The sequence below is a fragment of the Lactuca serriola genome, chromosome 5 (genome assembly GCF_051521515.1).
Source record: "Lactuca serriola cultivar US96UC23 chromosome 5, Lser_US96UC23_V15, whole genome shotgun sequence".
NCBI classification, from domain to species: Eukaryota; Viridiplantae; Streptophyta; class Magnoliopsida; order Asterales; family Asteraceae; genus Lactuca; species Lactuca serriola.
The window spans coordinates 217,062,235-217,089,878 of record NC_136412.1 but is presented as its reverse complement, the minus strand read 5'-3'; the positions used below and the strand labels follow the sequence as shown (position 1 = coordinate 217,089,878).

The following is a 27,644-nucleotide window of genomic DNA, read 5'->3' as shown; positions in this document are numbered from 1 at the left end:
TGTAGAACGATCTTATTAATAATATGATTTTTTTAGGTTAAGATGTAATTTTGATTTGTTAATTTCATTACTAAAATAACAAGAGATTAAATATAAATTAAAAATATTAAAGTAAATTTTTTGAAGATTGTATCCAAAATAAAAGGGCAAAAAGCAAAAAGAAAATCAATGAGTTCGATGGTACCGAGTATAAAAACAATTCGTATTTAACTTTTTTATAATATTATTTATTTTATTTTAATGTAATACACGAATTGATTTGTGTAATAGGACTAGTACTATAGGAGTACCCTTTTTATTTTGTAGCGTATTCAGATACTTGTAAAGTTACATTTCAAAGATCTGCCCGACCCGAATAGATTGATTAGCCCATTTGCCAATTGCCAGACCAGTCACCGTGTTCAATACTTCAAGCCCATCAGAGTGTCTTCTTTCTTTCCTGCAGAACCCTTCCAAAGCAACACCCTGAGGAACGAATCGACCAACGACTGCAAATCAAGTAATCAACGCATTTGAGCAAATGTTGAGACGAAAACTCTCATCTTTATTATCGAACTCCGTTAGAAATGCATCAGTTTACACCAAATCAACGTCACATTTCCCAATTACAAAGCTGTTGCACAACCCAATTCATCATTCAAACCTAATTCAGAAACCCGTTAATTCATTTGGGGTTCACAGCATTAGGGCTTACAGTTTGTTGAGCTTGAATGATCTGAGGGACAACAAAGGTGCTACGCAACAGAAAACAAGAAAGGGTCGTGGAATCGGGTCGGGTAAAGGGAAAACTGCGGGTAGGGGTCATAAGGGGCAGAAAGCTAGAGGCACTCATAAGTTCGGTTTTGAAGGTGGACAAACTCCCTTGAGGCGTAGAATGCCCAAGAGGGGTTTCAAGAACCCTTTCAGCCTTGAATTTCAGGTAATTTCTCCTCCAGTTTATTTTGATTATTCTGAGTTTTAATTTCATGTTTATTATATTGTTTTGATGTAAAATACTAACTTTGTTTCAATAAAACTACATTTATCACATTAATATGTGATTTCGCTGTTGATTCTGGAAACGCGAATGCTGATTAAAATCAAACCAATAAACAGTCTTGTAACATTTGTGAAAAACATTCTACTCAATTGCTTCTGACATCATTTTAATGAAAAACATATATCATACTTCATTCTGTTGATTTACAATATCATAACCATCAAAACGTTGGATTTCATAGAAATCAATTCGTCTAAATTTGCACTCTTTCTGTCACATTAGCAAACATTAGATACAGAATCCAAAAGTATGATAAACAATTAGAGACCAAAATAACTTCTTTAAGAGTATTGACACCATAATCACATAGTTAAACAAAGGAAGATATGAATATTGCTATCATATACATTATACACTGGAATTATTTTTTACAGAGGCATTTTATCAAACACTTAATAAGCATGCAAAAATACAAAACAATTTTTCAAAGGAAACCAAGCTTGTTCACAGGAACCTGTGGAAACCAAAAGACAAAAGATAGGAAAGAAATCAATTCTACTTAATTGAAATTAATTTTCCTTGTTACTCTTTACTTTAGGGAAAAAAAGTCAAAGCTAAATTGATATTATAAAAAAGTATTATGCTTGTTTTTTTTCCAGCCAGTTGGTTTGGGAAAGATTGCAAGGCTGATCAATGCTGGGAAGATCGACTCTTCAGAGCTCATCACAATGAAAACTCTAAAGGTATTTATTTATTCTTTATTATATTCATATATATATATATATATATATATATATATATATATATATATATATATATATATATATATATATATTACTTTTGTAATAAGTGGTTAAGTGTGATTATCATTTATGAATTTATCATTAATAATCATGTTTCTAAAATAGGATACAGGGGCAATAGGAAAGCAAATAAGAGATGGAGTGAGGTTGATGGGACGTGGTGCTGAACATATACAATGGCCAATTCATCTTGAGGTGATCCTTTTATTAATTGTTATTATTATTATTTTTGTTTCAGTTATAACTTATAACATGTCATTTTTATATAAATTCAAACTAAAATGTTGTAATAAAAAGATATTAAAGTAGGATGCTATAATAAGTTAATAACAAACAAGCCACCAAACGTACATTTCTATTTATTTCATTTAACCGTATTACCAAAAACAAAATGCCAGGTGTCACGGGTGACTGTACGTGCAAAAGAAGCGGTTGAAGCAGCGGGTGGGTCCGTGCGAAAAGTGTATTACAACAAACTCGGTTTCCGTGCGCTTTTGAAACCGGAGTGGTTTGAAAAGAAGGGGAGACTCATTCCAAAAGCAGCAAGACCGCCACCTAAGCAAATGGATAAGGTTGATAGTATTGGCCGATTGCCAGCTCCCACAAAGCCGATTCCCTTTACAGAAGAAGATGACACACAAGCTGCCATGTCAGCTTGAAAAACATACCTTTTGGTTTGGTTTTGTTTTCCTTGTATTGTTATTTGAATAGCATAAGTGTTTCCTTTTTTAAAATTTCTTTTGGTTGCATTGGCATATCAGTTTTTGAACTCTTTGATGGTTGCATAAACTTGTAGTGATGAGACTTTACAAGATGGTAAAACATGGTTTTAGAACTCTTATGTAACACAAACATTATTAAAAAAAGCCTTTTTTAAGTTTTGTATATAATACTAGCTCATTACGCAATACAACACTAATTTGATGTTACTCCATTCATCAATAGTTTGATGTAAATCCCAACTATACGCTAATTACTCTATGCATCAATAGTCTGTCGTAAATCTATATATTATATCAGTTTGTTATACCATAGAATAATACTCTGCTGTAAAAGTTCAACTATATATCTATATTAACTCATAACACATTGATCAACAATAACTAACATATTGCATCTGCTTTCACATAAAACAATACATATTTAGATACCAATTATCTAGGAAGAAAGAATTGGTTACTCACATTGGGATGTTTCGAGTGTATGGATTTCTAGTTCTTTATTTTAACAACTGGTTAGTGGTTAGAAGTTAGTATCACAAAGTTAGTAAATTCCCCAATGCCCAAATTAGAACTCGGGACCTCCAATGACTGTCAAAACAATACATTACAACTAAAGGTACAACTCACTTATACATAAACTTGATCTAACACCTTTACCGAGTTTATAGTACTTAATTACAAGGTTAAAATTAATTATGTTGCACGAATAACTTGTCTACAAGTCTTAATTCATCAAGATATGGGCTTAATTTCACCAAACTAAGATTTATGGCCATCCTCTCAATTTCAGTAATTAAGTTTTGTTTCCATAATAAGCATACATAAGCTAGGGTCTCACTACCCTTCAACTTCTTCATGAGAGCACCAATTTAAGCTAATAAGAAGATGAACTCACCTTTAATCAAAGTGATGGTGTTAGATTTTTGATCTCTTTGATGTTTCCATGAATCTAGTTTCATCTTCAAGTGTTTTGGTTCTCAAAATCCTAGTAGCTTTATATGAGCTGTATAAATGAAATAGAGTAAAAGATCAACTAAAACTCTAAAAATGCTTGATAAAGTTTGAACTCAAGGTATGGTGTGTGCCTCCATGAGCACGATCCATGCTTACCCTACCTCTTCTCTTATCAACATTATCCTTAGTTTCCAATTTCGGATGACCATAACTTCCTCACACAAGCCCAAATTTCAACTTTCTTTATATCCACAGTTTCTTATTCGAGTCAACTATAATTTTCTCTTAGATTTCTTCCGCGGAAAAGGAATATATTTTTACTTATAAAATCATAAACAACGCGTTATACAACATTTTTCTTCATAACTATACACCAACACATATTTTACATCTATTCTTTGATAGAATCCCACAAAAATACACGTCTTAACCCCTTAATACACTTAAAAACATATTACACCTCACAAATCACAATGTCATCAACCATAAAGAACATGTGATACAGTTATACTTGGATGTTTTTCGTTGGTACTACTTTCTTTACCTTGGGGTTGCTTTTTGCTCCATTACCTTGTGTTCTCCGTTGAGTAACGAGTGTTGTTATTGGTGTTGCCCCCGACAAGGTGGTTGGTGCATGAAGGAAAGTGGGCATCACATGTATTAGGCTAAATGAGGGGTTTTTGTGTTGGTGTGAATTGTCAAGTTGCGTTGTTCTTGATCGGTACTCGGTGATACCAATGACACCAATGTTGCTACACAGTCTTTACAAAGGTAATCATGGCATCTCCTTGATTAGAGTGATCTTAGAAGTTAATATGGTAGACTAAGAAGGTCAGGAGTATTACCGAGATGGTCCTGATAATCGATAATCCTCTCTGATGCTTAAGTTAGAACAATGAGATTTGGAAACAAAGACCCCGTGTATGTATTCACAACAACTTGATTTAACGTTTTCAGAAGCTCCTCTTCAGAAGCCTCTCGTGTGTTGTCACACTGTCATGTCATGCAATCTTTGACGGATTTGGTTTAAGGTATCAAATCATGAAAAAAGACAATCCTTTTAACTTCTAAAATTACAGAAACAAAGCATTCATACCAAGAAATACAGCCTACTTTCATGTCTTATTAGAACAAATCAATGGAAGTATACTGCTATTTCTAATAATAACAATCAAGAGACCATGAAAGCACCTGCAAACCTTGTAAGCTTGGAAAAGTCTATGAAGGGCCTTCGGTAATGCTTCTCGGGTTTCATCTAGAATTACTCCTCTAGAAGGTGGGACAATTGTGGTTTTTGTTTCAACATTATCTGTATTACAACTTAACATAGGACGCCTTTTAGCAATACTATGTTTCGAGTTTTTAAGAAACACACACTCGATTATTTTTGGTTCCACAAAATCCCAAATCTTTTTTTGTTCCTCAACAATATTTGGGTATTCTTTTATAAATAAATCATCTGTAGGCTCTTTAAGTTCCCAATCCCGAAAGCGAACCCTTCTTCTATCAAAATCATTCAATAAATTGATCATGATTTCACCCGTTGGTTTAGGTAACTGTGATATATGAACGATTGGATTTTTTGCTAAATTGAAGCATTACGAATCTCTAAATAAAGCTTTCTTTCCCCCATCTTCCCCGTATTGAAGTTTACTTTTTGCAATCCATAAACCGGAGCTATGTGTTTTAAAATGTTAAATCGTATTGAGAACCACAAGAAAATAAAGCAAGAAATCTTCAACAAGTAATGTTGTGAAGACCTATATTTATAAATTTTCATTAACTTTTTCATTATATATATATATATATATATATATATATATATATATATATATATATATATATATATATATCAGATTCATTTGAAACCATGCTAATTTTATGAGACAGTGGGATCAAATCTAAAAATAATTTTAAAATGCAAAATAAAAAGAAAAATCCAAAAATTCTTTTTATAATTATTATTTTCGGAACCTTATTTACCTAAAAAAATAAAAAAATAAAAAAAATTACCGTTTTTTTTTTTGAAAAGTATGTGAAATATTCTAAAAAAATATTACACTGTACATTTCTAATATGATTTTTAAAATGTTTAGAATATTCTACTAGATTTGCCAGATATGTAGAATATTATAAATATTCTATTAAAATATGTAAAAAACGTATTTTTTTTAGTAATTTTTTTTTATTTTTTTGGAAAATATATATTCCGAAAATAATATTGGAATTTTTTTTCGAAAACTTTCAATTATTTTGCATTTTAAAAATGTTTTTGTTTTATCTACTAAATGAGTGACTAGGATTGCGCTTACGGTCTCACAAAATTAAGCCGTCTCACATGAACCTAACCCTATATATATATATATATATATATATATATATATATATATATATATATATATATATATATATATATATATATATATATATATATATATATATATATATATATATATATATATATATATATATACACACACAAACATATACAAATTCATGTGAAAATTTGTCAATTTGGTTCACTAACCTTACGAAGCTTAATCTTAAATCGCTCTTCTAGTGGAAGTTTGAGCAAAACAATGAAAAATCAACAAATAGTTTCAAAACAATATTTCATGAGTTGATAAGATTAAACAATTACATTCTTCCTGTCTCTTTGTATGTGTAAAAGACATAAATGTCCTCTTTATCCTCGTCAACAAAAACAACATTTGAAAAAATAAATATAATATAAGGAAATGAGAATACACCTTCCAGATGGACCTTCGGGTATGACACTAGTGGGACTCAAAGAATCAAGATAATCAGAACATAATAATAATAATAATAATAAAAGAATCACCAGATAACTTTTTTGTTAAATGTTTGGAAGGATAGAAAAGCATGATAGCTTTCTCTCTCGTGAAAAAAATAAAAAATAAAGGGTAGGATAGAAAAATGATTTTTTTTTCCTAAGTACCTATTCTTGTTAATAAACAATTGTAAGATACAATTGTTTAAATGTTTCATAGTATAACTGTTTGAAGCTTTTATAGTTTTGATTGTCAGGTGAAGTAAGTGGAAGAAATCCTGGTCGTCTTTATTCGTTTAATGGACATGTTAGATACCTTCATGATTTATGTGATATGTGTAGATATGGATAGATTTCTCTTATTATTATATTAGTTTTATCAGGCTATAAATATGTATGATGGTCGGTCACTCCTTGTAATTCCAGTTGAAACCGTCCGTTTTTTTTAATAGACTTAATTCAATAAAAACTTAAGCTTTAAAGTTGTAATACTTTGCCTTGCCTTCTCTTCTGCCTATCCATACTTGAACGACAAAAGCATCTTAATATTGCATACAATCATCCTCAATTTCCAACAAAGACAACATAAAATAACACAAAAAGAAAGTAATATAATATACAGGGACATTTAAATTTATAGCAGAAAATGACTAGATGAGCATAGTGACATACCAACTTATGGAAAAATGTATTTGAGAGGCTTCTCGTGCAACAATCATATTTTGCGTGAATCTCTGAGACATTTGGCTCCTGTCACCATGGTACTTGAGGGGAATCCACTCCAGAATAAAATAATAAATGCACCGGTGAAAAATATATCATATATCCAAAATTACATGAAAAGCATTATAATGTGAAGTCTTAACTACTGAAGGTAAACTAAACAAACTTTTAAAGAAAACATTTTCACTGGTTATCCCATTTTCATTCCATGACGAAATACAGAAAGTAAAAAACATACTTTAATCATTTTATCGTTATATACATTGAATTATTAGTATAATAATCATAAATAAAAGTAATAATCCAATAACTAAATCCAGAGCCGGTCCAAACATATATGGACCCGGTGCAAAAAGAAGAAAAAGGTTCCTTAAAGACATATAATAAAGATTAAAAAAAATATCATTTATTCTTTACTATAAATGTGTTCAATTAACAATAAAGTCAAGTTGTTTATCTTTTGAGTTAGTTTGAGTTTGAACCAACTTTAAGCCCTAAAAATCACTTAGGTAATATATATATATATATATATATATATATATATATATATCCCATAAATTTTGGGCCCCAGAAGACGTGGGCCCTGGACGGTCGTGCGGGTTATCCACCGTCTGAACCGCCCCTGACTAAATCCATAAAATAGTGGAACTAGGTTGTGTGTTTCTATAATTTGCCCTTCTTGAAAACCGGGTAACCTAGGAAAATGGTTTTTTAAAGGTCAAAAGAAAATATACTCACTACAAAAACTAGTGAAGTGGTGGAATGATAAAATGGTAAAAGTACATTTTTTTTTTCCTTTTAAAATTTACTTTATTTAGCTCATTATTAGTAATGGATCTATTTATACATGGCTGCACAAGTTTAAGAAATGGACAACTTTGTGCCAGTAATAAAAAAAAATGAGTAAATTACAAAAATTGGTCCTTTTTTTTTACACAAAATTGTAAATTAAATCCAAATTTTGAAATTTACCCCAATATCGTCCTTTCAATTGTATTTTGTTACAGATTTGATCTGTATGCTTTACTTAAAATTGCAAGTTTAGTAGTCCAAATTTTAAAGTACTTATTTATGGTGTAGGGGCCATCTAGGATAAATCTGGGATGATCTGAATATTTTGAAGTGAACTTGTGATTTTTGGTAAAACACAAGGACCAAAAATTAAATTGTACTTAATTTAGTTTAATAAAAATGTGATAGAAAGGCCTAATACCTCTTCTTTAGTATCCTCTTTTTGTTCGTTTACAGATCCTTATATCTTATTGATCTGGATAATTAGCATCAAAGAACTACAAGTTAATGAATAATGAGCGACATACTTTTCCAATTTCATGCATATAACTTTTCAACCAGCCAACCATTAGGTCATTTGCCATTGAAACCAATTTTTCTTACATGATTATATTCCTACATTAATTTACTAGACATTGCATGGGTTTCTTGAGTTGTTTAAGATATTGCATTGAGGGCCGGAGTTGCACAGCTGCATCAACAGAGTTGAGGTGCAACTGCAAAGGAAATTGAGAAGAAAGTATCAAAAAACAATTTAATTTCCATCAATTGCCAATAAAACAAGACATTAATTTACAAAAAGTAATTGTATTAAAATAAGCAGAACACACACCTCATTGCCCATAAGTATCCCGAGAACATAGCTAGTTGCTATTGGTGGCTTCCATGAAGTTGACAATACCTAAAAATAATTGAAAACATCATATATTGTTGCATGCATATAGCCTTAATTTGACCTTTCCTACTACATGGAAAACTGAAACAGGGATATATATATATATATATATATATATATATATATATATATATATATATATATATATATATATATATATATATATATACACACTATGTGTGCACCCGCGCAAAGCGGCGACAACAATTATTACTATTTCGACGAATTTTTTTTTTCTAGAAAATGATATTTTATTGTTTCAATGGCTACAAATTTTTTGGCTGGTATGTTAGAAAAATTCTATACCTAACCTTTGGAAAAACATCATGCCCAAGTTGAGATAATGTAAATCGCTTCTCCACGTCGAGTCTTAAGAAGATGATTGAAATTAATCCAAAATCGAAGCTTTTTTAGAGAATGTTTTGAAAGTTTCATCTTTGACAATTTACCTTGGACTATTTTAAATAGTACGGATGAGAAAGGAACTCATATCTCTTGGAACGATGAGAGATAGAAAGAAAATGGAGGAAAAAAATGCATTTTTGTCCAATTACCAGTAGTCGAATACACACTAAACATAGTACATTTTGTTTTGTTGTGTACTACTTAACAAACTGGTCATAAGTAAATTTGTTATCTAGAGGAAAAATTCACTCGAGATGGTACGAAAACTGATTTTCATCAAGTCTGAACCACTTTAAATTGGGGCACAATTTTTCTTTCCATACATTCTTTATTTTCTGCTTTATGAATATTATTGTGAAATATGTAGTTTATTATATTGTATTTACACTTTCAACAACAAAACCAACACATATAAAAATTCTTAAAAAAACATATTCATCTATTTTAGGTTTTCACCTAGGATATGAAAATACTTTATGTAATGTTATGTGACAAAGATGATCAATTTAAGTTAATAATTAACCATAATTGGAAATGTAATAGGATTTAGTAGCTGAACAACTTAGTTTTGCACCATGCACAATCTATATAAGATTTTCAAATTAACATTCAATCAAATACAAATTCTATTAATTAGGTGGTGAAATTTTACAGCTAAGTTGGACATGGAGGTTGTCGTGCACTACTGGTTAAATTATTTGAAATTACTACAACATGAGAGCCGTAAATAGAACAAACATAGAAGATTGGAAATTAGGATTGGAAACAGACTATATTTTATTACATCTCGATCAATGGTAAAATCACAAGCAACTCTTGGAGTCTTGACCAAAAATACCAAAACAAAGAAATCAAAACTCAAAACATGTCATTTTCTTCATTCATCATATACCTAAAAAGGAACCGTGAGAACTTGAAACAAACCAATTTATGAAAAAGTTATGAGGGCTTACAGTGATAACGAAAAACAATTTTTCTTATTAATAAAAATAGATAAATTGAAATAAGTTTCATGGCACACATATTCTTGATATTGAGCAACCTGAAAAAAAGGTTTCAAAAAAATACATAGACTTAAATGTAACAACTAAGAATAATTATATTTTATGAATAAAAAGAGATCCTTGTTCTTGAGGAGCCTAAACTGACCAACCCATCAATACTTTGCAGAAGATAATAGATAATATCTATTGTTTTAATACTGATGCAGTTTATTAAAAATCAACTTCAAGTTTTCTATAAAATTCAATCAAGAGAAGAGAATATGCTTACCATATACAAATTTAATGTATACACAAAACATATAGAAATTCAAGAATACACATGCACAATTTTTTCATGTCAAAACCTTAAAATATACATAGATATATGGAAAATCATGAATAAAAAGAATGCTTAGTCATGATAGAAATAATTAATAGAAAATCAAGGATATAGAGACCCACAATTATCTGATAATCTCACCTCTAAAACCAAAACACCATTCGAAATCTACAAGAAATCCTTCCTGTTAAGTTTCGATTTCAAAGATGAATAAGAAAGAAAAATAAACTAAAATATTAAAATCGAAGCTGAAATATGTTAAAAGAACGTGAAATCGTGAAGTGTGGTGAATCAAGTGACAAGAATGTGAAACGATAAAACATCTAAGCTTTATTACTTTTTAGTCCGCTTCTACATTTTTGATGGTTGACTTTTTCATATAATTTTATATCCATGTTAAAAAGAAACAAAATTTAATTGATGTTTCTTTCCTTAAATATTTTGGTTGATTATTCTTTACCATAATTATTTTTGTTCATCAAAAGATGAATGATGCGTGCATAACAAATTTGTACATTAAGTTATCAAACATGTACCTCTTAAATTTCAAGAAAAAGTTTAATATGCTTTATAATATAGTTAATATATATATATATATATATATATATATATATATATATATATATATATATATACCTGCTTTGTTATCATACACATCAAGATTAAAATTTTGAGAATCAACTTGAGGAGACATTTCAAGCTCAACTTTAGCAGTTTCTTTAATCTAACCTACAAAAATAGATTATCCAAATGCATTGGCATTTCAAATAAATCAAAACCAAAATCTATTTAACATCAAGAGCCTTTTCAAGAAATTTGTAAGAAAAAAAAATCAAGTGTTTCATACATACTAACCTTCTCACACCTTTCCTCAAGGTCGTATGGCCGCCATTTTTGCCTTAAAGGATATTGCACAACATATAGCCGTAGAACAAGTAGCAAATCATCATGGAATACTAGTAACCTAATCCAATGGATTCCTAAAATACCTTTTTTAACAATATAATACCTTTTTTTATATAATAATTGAATGGAAAGAAAATAATTTTACCTGCAATGAATAAGCACGAATTAGTTGCAACACGATCAACAATCCAAGCAGATTATTGCTTAAATTACCTCCACCCCATGTCCATCCACCATTTCTCTATTAAAAAAATTTATAATTTCAAGACTTTATAGATATATACTTTCAACTAAAAAATAAAATTAATTATACCAAAAATGCTGACATTCCATCTACCGATTTAGTATATGTACTTATCTAGATAAAAAACATTGTACCTCTTAAATTCAACCAATTATAGCATTAACCAATTATAACATTGGATTTGATTGGGACTAAACTAAAGTCAATGGGACTAGAAAGTTTGTATTGTCATATGTAGCATATACATTTGGAACTTTCAAGTTAGGGGTAAATGAAAGAAACAATAATGTACTTCCATTGATGTGTATGATAACTAAATTAAAGTCAATGGGACTAGAAAGTTTTTTTTATCATAGCCTTCTACTTTCATTTTTTTTTCTTATTACAACATTGTACTTTGAAAAATGTACCTAGTCTTTAACAAGCCGAACAATGTGGGAGAATGATTTTGGAAGAAATAAAATCTATCAAAGGAATTGGAATCTAAAGGACTCATAATTTGTCAAGCAGTTGGTTCTTTCAGGAATGGAATATGGTATTCAATAATACAGTGTGTGTGTATATATGTGTATATATATATATATATATATATATATATATATATATATATATATATATATATATTCTAATCTTTGTTCAATAATTTTTTTATTGTTTATATAAATACAATATATACATAACAAGGGTATTTTGGTATTTTACTAAAAAAGAAATAATGAAACTGAATGTCCTTAGTCCAGTAATGGAATGGAATCCCAAATTCCAATTCCATCAAAATCCACAAACCAAAGGAAGAAAAGATGCTACTAGAGTAAAAAAAATCTTACTTGTCTAATTTACTCAATCCCAGTTGCAACAATGAAGTCAGGAAATTGAAACGACTGTTTCTCAACACATCTTTTCCCCTGCTACACGATTCAAAAGATGATGAGATCCAAATGAAACACTAAAAATATAAAACCATATAACAACATTATATTTTTTCAAACTACAATGTTGTAATAGGAAAAAACATGAAAGTATGATGCTATAATAAACACTTCCTATTGTAGTGATGTTGTATTATTTCTTTTTATTACATAGATTATAGCTAAAGCTCGATCTTTTTTACTGTTATTTGTTGTTCTAAATGACTTCTTGTTTAAAAGGTAACTGAGATATACAAAGCTATGAGTGTGAGAGTTGGCGCAACTCAAAGAACTGTGAAGTCTTAATTCAAGGTAAAAAAATTCATCCCATTTTCCAACATTCCACTACAACTTGTTCTAATCATTGATATAAGTTAGCTAACAACTTTATTTTGTTTCCAGACTTATATCTATTGTGTTCATCTAAAGAAGACTGATAAGTCAAGAATGAATGCTGAAGATTCAATGGAAACTGAACAGAACTCTACTCAAAATGGGGAAGAAACCAAACAGCCTGATATTTATGACATGCTTACAAGATCTTTAACACCAAACATATGAGAATTAGATGATGTGAAGAAAGGACTTCTTTGTCAGGTAAAATGGTAATTTATATTTCTTTTTCATCTTCAAAGATTGACATAACATACCTAACTAATTTCTTTTTTTTAGATTTTTGGTGGAAGTGCTTTGATACATGATACAAGAGCTACTTTTACGGGAAATATCAATATTATTCTAGTAGGTGATCCTAGAACAAGTAAATCCCAGCTTTACCACCTAAAGAGTCACCTAGAGAAATAAACCAGAAAAGGATAACTCCATAAAGACACCATAATACATATGACATACAGAAAACAAAATGACAAGTTAACAACCAATATGTGAAAATATTAATGCCCTTTTAACATATATGTATGTAAATATATAGCTATTTACTAGTATCCTATAGGTGTTTGATTACCATTTATTATGATCAGGAAGCCAAAGCGCAAGCAGGTCTTAAGGGCCAAATTGAGAAGTTGCAGCAGTAAAGAGATGAATTTCAAAGAATTCTTTTATACAAACTTGCCACATAAAAAAACAAGTAAAAAATATATATGTTGCACTTTATTAACCAAATTAACCCTCCTTTGTAAACCACAAAACATCCTGAAGCGTTTCACATTTGATCAATTGTTACCTGTTAGGGTAGGCTATATACATAATTATATTTCCTAACAAACATACAAACTTTATTATACAACTTAATAACAAAATAACAACCTAAACGAAAATAAAATTGTATATGGTTAATTATACTAATATAATATAAACACAACTATTGAAAGTCATTAAGACTTAATAATTAGAAGCATTTTTCTTTTTGTCTTACAAAAAATATATATATGTAGAAATGTATGTACAATATAAAGAGTATCCACAACACTTACACACTATTAATGTCCATTATGAACCACATGTTTTTAAAAACCTACAAATTTTACCACACTCCACATACCAACGACAAACCTTACAATACCTCTGTGGATCCACATCCTCTTCTAGTCCATCCACAAATGTCCCTTCAACAGAATGACCTTCCTCTTCACATTGGAATGTGATGTTATTCGTTGTAAGTTTATGAACAACATCTACATTCATCAAGAAATCTCTGGCACTTTCAACAACACATGTGTACTACCCATAATCATTAAATTCCCTGCCAAAGTACCCAACAAGTAGTTGTAAATCTACACAATTAAAAAAACTATCAATACAATGTAGTCGTTTCAACAGGACACTAAATATTATACAATACAACACTAAATATTATCAACCACAAAGTATAAGCATGTATTAATTAACTATACACAAAATTTAATGTGTAAATATACTATACATACCTTCATCACACTGAGGAGGCCCTCTTGAAATGTAGATCATCCCAATCAAATAAATTGCCTCAAGATGATACTCATCTACTGCCTCTGTCAAGAAAGTCATTCCAAATCAAAATTGCCATTACAGATGCACTCATCCTGTTAACAGAATAATAATATCATTAACATCAATGAAACCAAAAATAAATTAAATCAAATTACATAAAATTACTCAAATTACACATACCACTCCTTGTCTATAGATGGCTTCAATGTTATTATGCTTAGCACATATGCGTATAAATACAACAGAATTACGATGTTTTGGACTCATCCCTTCAATCATATCTAGGGATGTTGTTCTGAACACTTCATGATCTCCCCCCACTGCATATATCTTTTTTGAACTTCAAAAATTGAAATATGTAGTTAATAACAAATAAATCAAGTTATATTTCATCAAATATACATTCATAAGTTGATGTTTATTGAGAATTACCAAAGTCTGGTAGATATGATGTCTTTTGCAAATTCTAACACTAACATTACAATAATCCGACTCAAAAGCTCTATTGGAAGATCATCCCACGAACCACAACATGTTGTATTCAACATTCTAATAACAACATACAAATGACATAAGTTGGTATCAATTTTTAAGAAAAAATTAGGCGTATATGTTAACACGGTAAGAAAAAAACCTTACTAGTGATGCACTGGTTGTGGACTAAGTATCGACTTCAATATTATCCGGGAAAATCGATTATCAGAGCGACTATCTATCGACGATTTTGGGGTTTTATTTGATCATCGGCAGTTTGATCTTATGAAAGATTGTCGACGTTCTGAATTGCCTGAAGAACTGAAACGACATGATCGTGTCGGAAACATCATGGGGCCTAAATGATGTAGAATGCAAAAAGACAAAATTGCCCTTGAAATAATTCCAAATATGTGATTACTAAGGGTAGTTTTGTCAAATAAAATTATTCAAATAATATAAGATTTTAGGGTCAAAGTGGAACTTTGAATATATAAATGAAACAAATGAAGTTAAATAAAAAGATCGAAGTAAGTAGGAATCGAACCTGCGAGTTCCGAAAAGAAAAAAGACGTGTCAACCACCTGAACTAAAGTATCTTATGTTCATTCAAATTGAATAACTTTAATATATATTTATAGTTAACCCTAATAGTTTGACACTATAACCAACTACCACATTGACCCATGACCCATATGTCATCCATGGGTGTTACCATGACATTATAAACAACTACCACATGACCCATGACCTATATGTAATCCATGGGTGTTACCATACCACATGACCCATGAACCATATGTGATCCATGGGTATTCCCATGACACTATAACCAACTACCATATTGACCCATGACCCATATGTCATTTATGGGTATTACCATGACACAATAACCAACTACCACATGACCCATGACCTATATGTCATCCATATATATTACCATGAAACTATAACCAACTACCACATGACCCATGACCCATATGTGATCCATGGTTGTTACCATACCACATGACCCATGACCCATATGTCATCCATGGGTATTACCATGACACTAAAACCAACTACCACATTGACCCATGGCCCATATGTGATCCATGGGTATTACCATAACACTATAACCAACTACCACATTGACCCATGACCCATATGTGATCCATGGGTATTACCAAGACTCTATAACCAACTACCACATTGACCCATGACCCATATGTAATACATGGGTATTACAATGACACTATAAGAAACTACCACATTGACCCATGTCCCATATGTCATCTATGGGTATTATCATGACACTATAAGCAACTACCACATGACCCATGACCCATATGTGATCCATGAGTATTACCATAACATTATAACAAACTACCATATTGACCCATGACTCATACGTGATCCATAGGTATTACCATGACACTGTAAGCAACTACCACATGACCCATGACCCATATGTCATCCATAGGTATTACCATGACACTATAACCAACTACCACATGATCCATGACCCATATATGATCCATATGTATTACCATGACATTATAACCAACTACCACATTGACCCATGACCCATATCTCATCCATGGGTATTACTATGACAATATAAGCAACTATCAAATGACCCATGACCCATATCTCATCCATAGGTATTACCATGGCACTATAACTAACTACCACATGACCCATGACCCATATGTGAACCATGGGTGTTAACATACCACATGACCCATGACCTATATATCATCCATGGGTATTACCATGACACTATAACAAACTACCACATTAACCCATGAACTATATGTGATCTATGGGTATTACGATGACACTATAACCAAATACCACATTAACCTATGACCCATATATGATCCATGAGTATTACCATGACACTATAACCAACTACCACATTAACCCATGACCTATATGTCATCCGTGGGTATTACCATGAAACTATAAGAAACTACCACATTTACCCATGACCTATATGTCATCCATGGGTATTAGCATGACACTATAAGAAACTACCACATGACCCATGATCCATATGTGATCCATGGGTATTACCATGAAATTATAACCAATTACCACATTAACCCATGACTCATATATGATCCACGGGTATTGCCATGACACTATAAGCAACTACCACATGACCCATGACCCATATGTTATCCATAGGTATTACCATGACACTATAACCAACTACCACATAACCTATGACCCATATGTCATCCATGGGTATTACCATGACACTATAACCAACTACCACATTGACCCATGACCTATATGTCATCCATGGGTATTTTCATGACATTATAAGCAACTACCATGTAACATCCGGTATTCCAAGTATTATTATTATTATTCATTTATTTGTGAGAAAAGAGAGGGACTCGACGAGTTGAGTCGTAGACTCTTCGAGTAGGACTGCAAATGATGACTGGATTAATGAACGGACTCGACGAGTCGGGAAGAGTGGACTCGACGAGTCCGCGCTGTAAGTTGAAACCCTAATTCCCCGGGCCTGGACCTTATTTAAAGGACCTTATAGCCCTCTTGTGCGGCTAACTGTCCAGAGAGAGTGTCCCTTAAGAGCTTGAGCGAGTTGAGAGTGAGTTAAGGCCATATTGATCGATTTTGGTGTGTTTAAGCAAAGGAGAAGTCATTTCCAGAAAGAAGAGGTCAACCGGGCTGTGGATCCAGGGTTTTCAAGTTCAGATCTACACGTTTGAGGTATCAAACCGAACTCCCTTTCTGTTTTAGGTTAAGATCCATGATCTAGGGTTTTCTATAGCCCTTTTTGGGTTTGATAAGTGGAGTTTATGGTCCCTTGCTATGTTATACTTCAGATCTGGATCCATAGAGGTCCAGAGAGCTTTCCCCATTCTTCTTTATGATGGTTTATGGAGGAAAGGAGACTAGGTTGCCATGATAAAAGGAATTTCGCCAAAATAAGCCTTGTACACATTGCATGTGGGTTAAGATTCGACCTTTACGTGGTTATTGGTCATGGGGAAGTCAGATCTATAGATTAGAGAAGCAAATCTGACCTGAAGAGGTTAGATGAGTGTTGTCATGGGAGGAACTCATCGAGCCTATTAGGGACTCGACGAGTCGAGTCGGTTTACCCCGCGATTCGCGACCTGTGATGACCCGTTGAGTGAAGGGTTGAATCAGCGAGTCGAGTGAGGACCAGGGGCGAAGAGGAAATGCATGTACTCGCCGAGTCACGCGATTGCACTCGACGAGTTGGGTCAAAAGTTTGACCGTTGACTTGGTTGACTTTTAGGGTTTAGTCAGTGTTTGGACTTATGAGCCATTAGAGGGGTAGAATAGTCTTTTACCCTTCTTAGAGAACTTATAGAGAGGGGTTGGCCTAGCCTGTAGAAGTTGTATTAGTTAGAGTAATTATTTATGTGATTAGGCGGAGGCTAGTGCAATATTTCAGAGTTCGAGGTTTTACTACGTTACCCGAGGTGAGTCTTCTCACTATCCTTTACCTAGAGTGGTAATTAGAGTATATGACAGAGTATGTTGTATGCTATGTGTTATCTATGTGATTCTGTGTTATATGTGATTCACAGTTTATAGAGTTAGGACCGAATGGTCCACAAAGTTAGGACCCGAGGGTCCATAGAGTTATGGGACTGGAGGGTCCCACTGAGACATTTTGACTAGAGGGTCATACAGAGTTATAGCCTCGAGTGGCTAATATATGTTGTATGTGGTATTTTGGGGAACTCACTAAGCATTTATGCTTACAGTGTCTGGTGTTATGTGTTTCAGGTGCCAACGAGGATTGCGGGAAGGAGCCGGCATGATCAGTACACACATGAGGAGTTTTTTTATACATTATGATCTTGGGCAGTGTTTTATGGATTGCTTTGTGAAACAATGAGATTTTATAATATTGATAAATGGAAATATGTTTTAAAAATGTGAAAAATTGTTTTGAAATTTACGGTGTTACATACCATATGACCCTTGACCCATATGTGATCCATGAGTATTACCATGACACTATAACCAACTATCACATTCACCCATGACCCATATGTCATCCATGGGTATTAACATGACACTATAAGCAACTACCACATGACCCATGACCCATATGTCATCCATCGATGTTACCATGACACCTATGATCCATATGTCATCCATGGGTGTTACCATGGCACTATAAGTAACCTATGACACATATCATCCATGGGTATTACCATTACACTATAATTAAGAAACTAACATGTGACCCATGACCAATTTGTCATCCATTAGTATTACCATGACATTATAAGAGACTAACACATGACCCATTACCCATATGTCATCCATAGGTATTACCATGACACTATAAGCAACTAACACATGACCCATATGTCATCCATGGGTATTACCATGGAACTATAAACAACTAACACATAACCCATGACCCATATGTCATGCATTCATGGTATTACCATGACACTATAAGCAACTAACAAATGACCCATGATCCATACGCCTTTTATATATAAATTTTTTTTTCAAACATAGGAACATGAGGATGTATATTTTATTATTGTTTAATTCTCGTTTATAATTTTAAATTAAAATTATAGAACAAAAACCTTATTACTCTTTATTCTTTCTTGACGTTATATACCCTTTCTATCTCACTAGAAATACTTTAAAAATTTTGAATTACTAAATATTTAGCGCTAATTTGTACAGTTTAAAATTTTCATTAGTGGAGTTTCAAAAAATTTTGCAATTCCTTTCCCTCTAACCTACAAGCGTTAAGGTTGCATATTAGGGTAAGTTAACTTATTAGAAATAGGTTTTACATTTTCTGTAATCATCTCCAATGGCTAATTGATTGAAATCTATATTTGTTCATTACGTTTGTGCGTTGACTTCGGCGATATAGGTTGTCACTCTTCTAAAATTTATTTTTATTTAAATTAGTATTGTGGTGATCATCGTTTCTTGTTCTATGATCATCTTCTTATATATTATCATCTTAAATTACAACTGTATTGGTTTTGCTTTCATAATCTATGACTGCCACACTTTAATTACATGTTAACGAAGTAGGCAATATTATTCAAAAGTTGTATTCAATAGCATGAATGCGTAGTAATGCCTTCATCTATAATTTATTTTTATTGTATGATTGTTCTCTGCTCATTAATAGTTTATCATATTTAATAAATTGGTATTGACTATAGTTTTTGTTTATTTTTAAGCAAGAAAGATGTCGAAATTGAAACAAAAAGGAGCATATGGTGTGAAGCCAACTAAATTCATTGCACCTTAGGTTCTGAACTGCAACAAGACTTCAACTGCAAAATTCATAAGCATATAATCACTAGATGAATAAGTCGACTTTTTAAAATCATCAATCACATCCTATGCACCTATAACATCTAGCACCAAAAACCCTAAACCTAAATCATTAACACCAACGATCACTACCACTTCCTCAACATCACTTACATCATCCAGACCATCCTCATCAAATACATCTAAAACTTCAGCAACAGGACCATCGATACCATATTCAACACTTACATCTACAAACAAAACTTCAACACCTACATCATAGAAACCATCCTCACATGGGGGCATTAAGGGGGAGGGGGGGGGGGGGGAGTGGGCAGCTGCACAGGGCCCAATTTTTTCATTATATATTTTTGTTTAAAAATAAAAAATTATCATAAAGATAAGGACCTTTTTTTATTGTTCGTCCTGGGCCTTTGAGAATATTTAATTTTTCAGGACCGACCATGCATCCTCCACACCGACATTGACTACCACATCATCAACACCTATATCTACTACCACAACCTTAACACCTTCATCGACACTACCATCCTCGACAACTACAGTAACTACCAAATCCTCCTTATCTAAAGGAACTACCACATCCTCAACATATACATCTATCCCAACACCCACCCCAGAATCTACCCCATCACCAACACAGCCAAATGTGAATGGATCTGTTGTAGAAAATGTAGAAGGTGAAAACATTTCCTCTGAATATTGTGGACCAGATGGACGTTTAACTGTTCATGTTTGGCAAAAAACATGAGTTTCCAAGCATATCTTACAACTTTTTTCTATGTATAACCTTTTAGTGTACATGTACATATTAATTTAAAACTAAAACGATCACATGATTATTTACAGGCTTATGCCACCAGTACCTTGTGCACACATTATTAGTCGGTCCTTTTTACATAGAGTAGATCCATAAGGCTACACTTGGGGAAAAGTAAGCAAAGAAATGCGCAAATTATATTGGGAGGAGTTCCAGGTAGTTAAATATATGTGATCAATTGTTGTTTGGTAAAAATTTACATTTAAACTTATGTTTATATTGTTAATATGTAGAAAAAATGTTGTTGGGGTGAAACAATAGACTCGCTGGTGAGGCAAGTGTGGGCAAGTAAAGTAGCACAAAATTATGGCCAATATCCCTACAACATGCGGAGCCCACAAAGAAACCCACATGCCTTTAAACCATCACATATTTCACAAGAAGTCTGGAACTCCTAGCAAGCAAAAGGGAATACAGATGAATACAAGCTGAATATGAGCAGAACAAGAAAAATAGGCGTAATGGTGTGGTTGATGGAATAACACAACGTACCCATAACACTGGATCTAGAAATCATTTGAAGATAGCTTTTTATTTGGTAATTTTTTTAATGGTACATCAATGTTTATGTTTGTGTGTATGTTTTACATTTTATGGTATTTATGCAGAAGAGGAAATCAAGACATGATCCACTCCATAGTGAATTGTTCCTGTATACACACACGAAGAATCACAATGGAGTCACATTTACAAATGAAAAAGATAGACAAATTCATGTAATATTCATTTCAGTGCAATTAAACTTTTATAATTTATCTAGTCATTAATTTCATTCATAAATTTGATTTCTTTTAATTTAAATTATTATTATTTTATAGTCGGACTATACAAAAAAACGGGAAGAGTTGGAAGCTGAAGGTGCTAAATTTGAGGATGAAAAAATACTTTATGATGTTGTTGGTGGTCATGAAAAAAGAAGACTTTATAGATTAGGCTCTTTTTAAAAGCGGTTCCCAAGATTAATGGTAAAACGGATGTATCTTACATTCCGAAAAAAATGATGAAATGGAAGAATTGAGGGAGCTTGTTGCTAGACAAAAAGAACAAAACAAAGAGCTTAAAGAAATAATGAAGGCCCAAGAAGACCTATACAACGCAAGAGTCGAGCAACTTAATAAACAACTTAAATTGGAAATGGATCTTATTAATGTTATTAGAGAACAAAAAAACTACCAGGTCATAAAGTGTTGATATGTTTATTGTAAACTATTTATTTTAGAGTAGCCACTTTTCATTTTCCATGTAATAAATAGTTATTGTATTATTTTATGATATAATGTTATTTCATTTTTTTGTTATTTTTGTTTTTCATATACTACTACCAAATAATTTGGATATAATTTATAAATCGATTATCCATCCGTCCCTATGGAATCTTTGCTATGGAATCTGCTATATAATATACACCACGGAAATTGCGAGGGATTCATGACCACAAAATTTGCTAGGGAGTCATCACCATGGAAGTTTCTAGGGATTCATCACCACAGAATTTGCTAGGGAATCACCACCATAGAATTTGCTAGGGATTCACCACCACAAAATTTGCTAGGGATTCACCACCATGTAATTTGATAAGGATTCACCACCACATAATTTGTTATGGATTCATCATCATGGAATTTATTAGGTAATCACCACTACAAAATTTGTTAGGGATTCACTACCATAGAATTTGAGATGAAATCCTACTACGGAATACACGACGGAATACCATTTACAACGAATTTCATTACATTGTCCCATTTGCGACGAAATGATTGTTTCCCTAGCAAACCCTTGCTACAGGGTTTTTTGGGATGGAAATCGGTCGTCGCAAATTCCATGACTATTCATCTTTTGCAAAGGAATTTCAACTTTTTGCAACAGATTCCTTCCCTAGCAAAATCGCATTTTTCTTGTAGTGAACTTAAGGTTGAGGTGTTTATCTTGAAACCTTAAAGGGATTAGGCTTGTTAGCATACAATTGAGATGGAGTTGCGATTAACAACCATGCAATCCAAGGATAAGATTGCTATCCTTCTGAACCTTTAGCGAGTTTGGGCTTAGCAGCCGTCAATCAATGTATTTGTCCCAAGGGATCAGTCGAGGCATAAATATAATAGCGGATGTTGCCTTAGTACTTTGCTATTTTTTTTTGCATTATTAGCTGTAGTGGCAGTTAGTGTCTAGTTGCCTTGACATGTACATAATACAAAGTAACACAGATGGTTTAGTAGTAACACAATTTATATAGTAATTGTAGTGTTATGTGCCAAGAGACCATCAAGAGTGTGGAGAGACTTCTTTTTGAGAGTTATGTAATGAGGATGTTGAGAGCTAGGTAGCATGGTTGCTGAGAGCTGGGCATCGTGGTAGCCGAGAGCTGAGAATCAAAGATGTTATGAGTCTGGTAGCATAGCTGCTGGGAGTTTGGCTGCATGACCGTTGTCTGGAGTTAGACAACAAGGCTGCTCCTTCATTCTAGAATACTAATGTCATATCGGAAATACATCATCGTATATAATATTAGCCGATGATGTAGTTCAAATCTTTACTCGAAGTAGAAATAGCGATTTACATAGCGTTGTGCCAACCCTCATGCTCCCCCTTTTTAGAAAAAGGTAAAAATGAGATTGATGAGTGTATCAAGTGGGCTTTGTAGGGCTGCAAATGGATTGCTTTTGTGTATTTATAATTTGACCCATAAGCTTGTGCATGTGAATGCCACTAATTTTCGATAACTGCTTTTGTTTGTAACCATTTATGGTATACAACTTGTTATTTGTAATTTTTTGTATGTTTTTTTTTTCACACAGTTTGTAACAACGAGACAATGTTTTAGTGGTTTTGCTGTAAGCATGGTTGTGTTGGAGATTGGTATCTAGTTGAATTGCGTCGTTTTTATGCTTTTATGATGCCAAATACTGGTATGTGTGTCATGTATTACATGAAGTGGAGTTCTTATGTATGTTGGACGTGAATTGCTCTATGCATATTGGCTTGCGTTTGTAAGTTTGTGCCTTGTTCGTTGTTACATGCTATTGTAAATAATAATTATAGTGACCCAGATTATTATGATATGTGCGAAATAGTAAAGATCAAGTGAATCAATCAATCATGAAGAACACAAGGAGTAAATAAAATCATTAAGCTCCATTCAAATAGTAAGAGTAGAAGTGGGTATTGTTATTTCTCTCACTAAAACTAATCTCTCCAAAATGGGTCTTACATAAAATGGGAGTCACACACTTCCTATTTATAGGAAAGGCTAAACCCATTACACATCACAAGAAGGTAAGCCACATCCAAGGAGAACCTTACACCCTAAAATTCTCCCTCTCAAAGTTAGGATTTGATGTCCTATCTTCAATTTCCAAACAAGCTTGCACGATCAAGACCAACTCCCCCTCGAAGTAACATCAGTCTTCAAATCCGCAAAATGAATACCCGATAAGCTTCGAATACCCATTTCTACATTCTCCCCCTTTTATAATCAACAAATGATTATAAAACCAACAAAGGATGATAAGCGTTCGAGGAATAAACTTGACAAAACTCTTCCCTCGATGTGTGACAAAAATGCAACCACATAAATCTTACATGAAAATCAATCACGAAAAGACGAGAAAAATTTCCAAATTTTGTGAAAATTTTCAACTTTGAGGTGATAGTTGCAAGAATTTTGAAAACTGCGAAATAACTGTCAATTTTGCAAATTTTGTAGGGCCCCGTCGCGCCAATTCAGCTTCCGATGCGAAACTATGCATAAAGTAACAATTCGCATAAGCTTCAGGGACTAGATTCGAAATATTTTCCCATTTCTCAGATTTATACGCAATGTCAAAACTGGGTAAAATTTGTCAAAGTGCTGAAACTTTGAAATGGAAAATCTTCATTTTTCACAGAAAAGTGCCCCAATGCTAAATAGGGTAATTTCTGTCAATTTTGTAAAAGATGAGGGATTCGAAATATAAAGTTTTGTTTTCTTCCCCCAATTCAATTTCAAGATCGTGAATGAGGAACGTCACATTTGCAATGCACAAGTCGAATTACTCCCGAAATTGTGTTCGCCTCTAAAGCGTTCGACCCTAAGCGAGTAAGCGTGTTCGATCCAAACTTCAATCAACCAACACTCTACACATTGAAATCTACTCCTTCATATAGACGAAGTCGACTCTCAGTCAATTTAGTCAATTCGACCCTAAGTAATACTTGTTCTACTATTAAACTCAAAACGATTTCGAATTCTGTTTTCTTCTCCAATTCAATCCTAATACGAACGGAAGGAACATAAGCCGATTTCGATGTCAAACTAAAGGCTTTCACCATCGAAATCGATTTCACCATACAAATGAATTCGATCCCAAATCAGTCTAATACACATCGAAATCGACTCCTCTCGACTCGAACGACTCAATTCCCAGTCAAAATTGACTTTGACTACAAGAACGTTTGATCCCAAGACTACATCTGCATTCGATTCCAAATCAACTTGGTTTTTGACTTCCAGTTTCGACTATACCAGTCGATACTTGACTTAAACAACAATATCAATTTCGAACTCCAAACACTTAATTCGAAATCATACAAGTTAAATTCGAAGACATCGAATCCAATTCAATCTTTCCATTCGTCTTCAAGCGAAAGGATTTCGCCAGTTAACCAAAAATCAATACTCCAACACGATGAATTTTCGATTTCGATTCATCAAAAATTCGTTCGACCCGGACTCAAACAATCATTCAATTTCTACTTAAATTCCAAACCATTCGATCCCAAGACGTTTTCCTTCCTTTCCCGTAGTCTTTGAATGAACACATATATCATACAAATCAAAATCATCCTTGATTTTTGACTTCAAATTGTTTGCAATTTGATTCCAGATACGAACTAGAATCATTAGCCTGATTCGATTTCAATCTCAAACATTTGACTTTCGATTTGAAAGCACATTTGACTTTTGCTTTCGATTCATAAACTATTGATCCGATTCAACACAAGTCGAATTCACAACATTGATTCTTCAGGTAACCATCGAAATCAAATCATCGATCAATATTGAACATGTTTCGACTGACAACCAGTCGAACGCAAGCTTTGAATGATCATCATTCCCAATTTTTTATCAACTTGATTTGAATGGGATTATATGATGAACAGTAACAAATCGGAAGTTTTGGACTTATAATGAAAAGTAACAAGTACAAATGATTTTGGGCCAAAAATCAAATGAATTAGGTTGGACTTCGAAATCAGATCAATGAATAGTAAATCGAATTGGTATGTGCTCAATAATCTGTGATGAACAGTGAATAAAAAATTGAGAATTTGATTTTGAATTTAAGGCTTGACCTAAAAAGAAACGCTGGATCATCAATGAGGTTGGAAATAGATTAGATCCAATGAATCAAAACGGTCCAAAATGAAAAACGAAAGCACAAATCGAAATTATGATTGAATTTCGAGAAAATCACGATTGTTTATCAATGGATCTTCAAGAACAAGGTATCGATCTCAACATGAATTTTTCTTCAAGAACAAGGTATCGATCTCAATATGAATTTTTCGGAATCCATTTGAGAATTTGAGAAACCTTCTTGATAATTCATTTTCCATTTGCAATAATCGAATCGATTATGGAAGATCTCGGTTCTTTTGTTGAAACAAGAAAATCTCCAATCTTCACGTTGTACCACCCACGATGCAAGTTCTATAATTCGTTCTTCTCATTTTTCTAAGATCTAACATCATCTTCATGAGAATCTTCAACAATTTTGGGTTTGGAATTAAAATTCATTGCAACACTTGATGATTGTTGCTTTAGAACCCAAATTTGCTTCATTGATTTCGGCTTCAAGACAACTTTTGAAGATTTTTGTTTAGAAATCCAACTGTTCTTGTTTTTGAACTTCTTCTTCTTTTTCTTCTTTTTCATCTTTTTGGATCTTGAAATTTTGAATTCAAGAACAACATCATTCTTAACAACTTCAGCTTTGCAACTTTGAATCAAATCTCTTGGAGTTTGATACATTTGAACATCTTGGATTGAAGACTTTCTATCCGGTATCATTCCTTCAAACAAATCATAAGAATTCAAGCATTCATCAGTTTTAACTCCAAATAAACAAATTAAAAAAATTCACATCTTCATGATAATCACATTGAATTCCCTTATCTTGAACATCAAGAGCATCATGTACATGATGAACTTCTTCAAGAACATCTTAAACAAACTCAAGAACATGAAGATCATTTGGGTCCTCAATAAGAGAAACATATTCCTTTTTGATTAATTCTTTTTCTTTTCCTTTCTTTTATTACCATAACAACATGTAACATCCCAAAAATATGACCCAAAAATTTCGTTTGAAAATATTATAAGAAACTATAATCATCCAGAATCAATAAGAAAACCAAGTATCACGTGTCTCAAAATGTCATATCAAATACTGTATCATAAACAATTGAGAAAATATATCAGAGTCTCAATAAATCCTAGGCTGAAATCTATGGTGTGTGCCATGCGATCATCCCGAACCCTTCCCTTTGCTATCTGAAGTACCTGAAACCATAACTGAAAACCGTAAGCACGAAGCTTAGTGAGCTCCCCCAAACTACCACATACCATACAAAGTACATATAACAAACAACATAACTCTAGGACTACTCCCACTG

At 32.7% G+C, this 27,644-nt stretch overlaps 1 protein-coding gene across 1 annotated transcript; it reads left to right on the top strand.

The window, feature by feature from the left end:
* The first annotated feature begins 397 nt into the window (after nt 1–397).
* Nucleotides 398–2,659, top strand: LOC145053576 (Ribosomal protein L18e/L15 superfamily protein). The gene is made up of 4 exons (XM_079001640.1): nt 398–919; nt 1,639–1,722; nt 1,888–1,977; nt 2,181–2,659. Exons 1-4 carry the CDS (start codon nt 521–523, stop codon nt 2,439–2,441), a joined length of 834 nt encoding a protein of 277 aa, XP_078857766.1. The 5' UTR covers nt 398–520; the 3' UTR covers nt 2,442–2,659.
* The last annotated feature ends 24,985 nt before the right edge of the window (nt 2,660–27,644 follow it).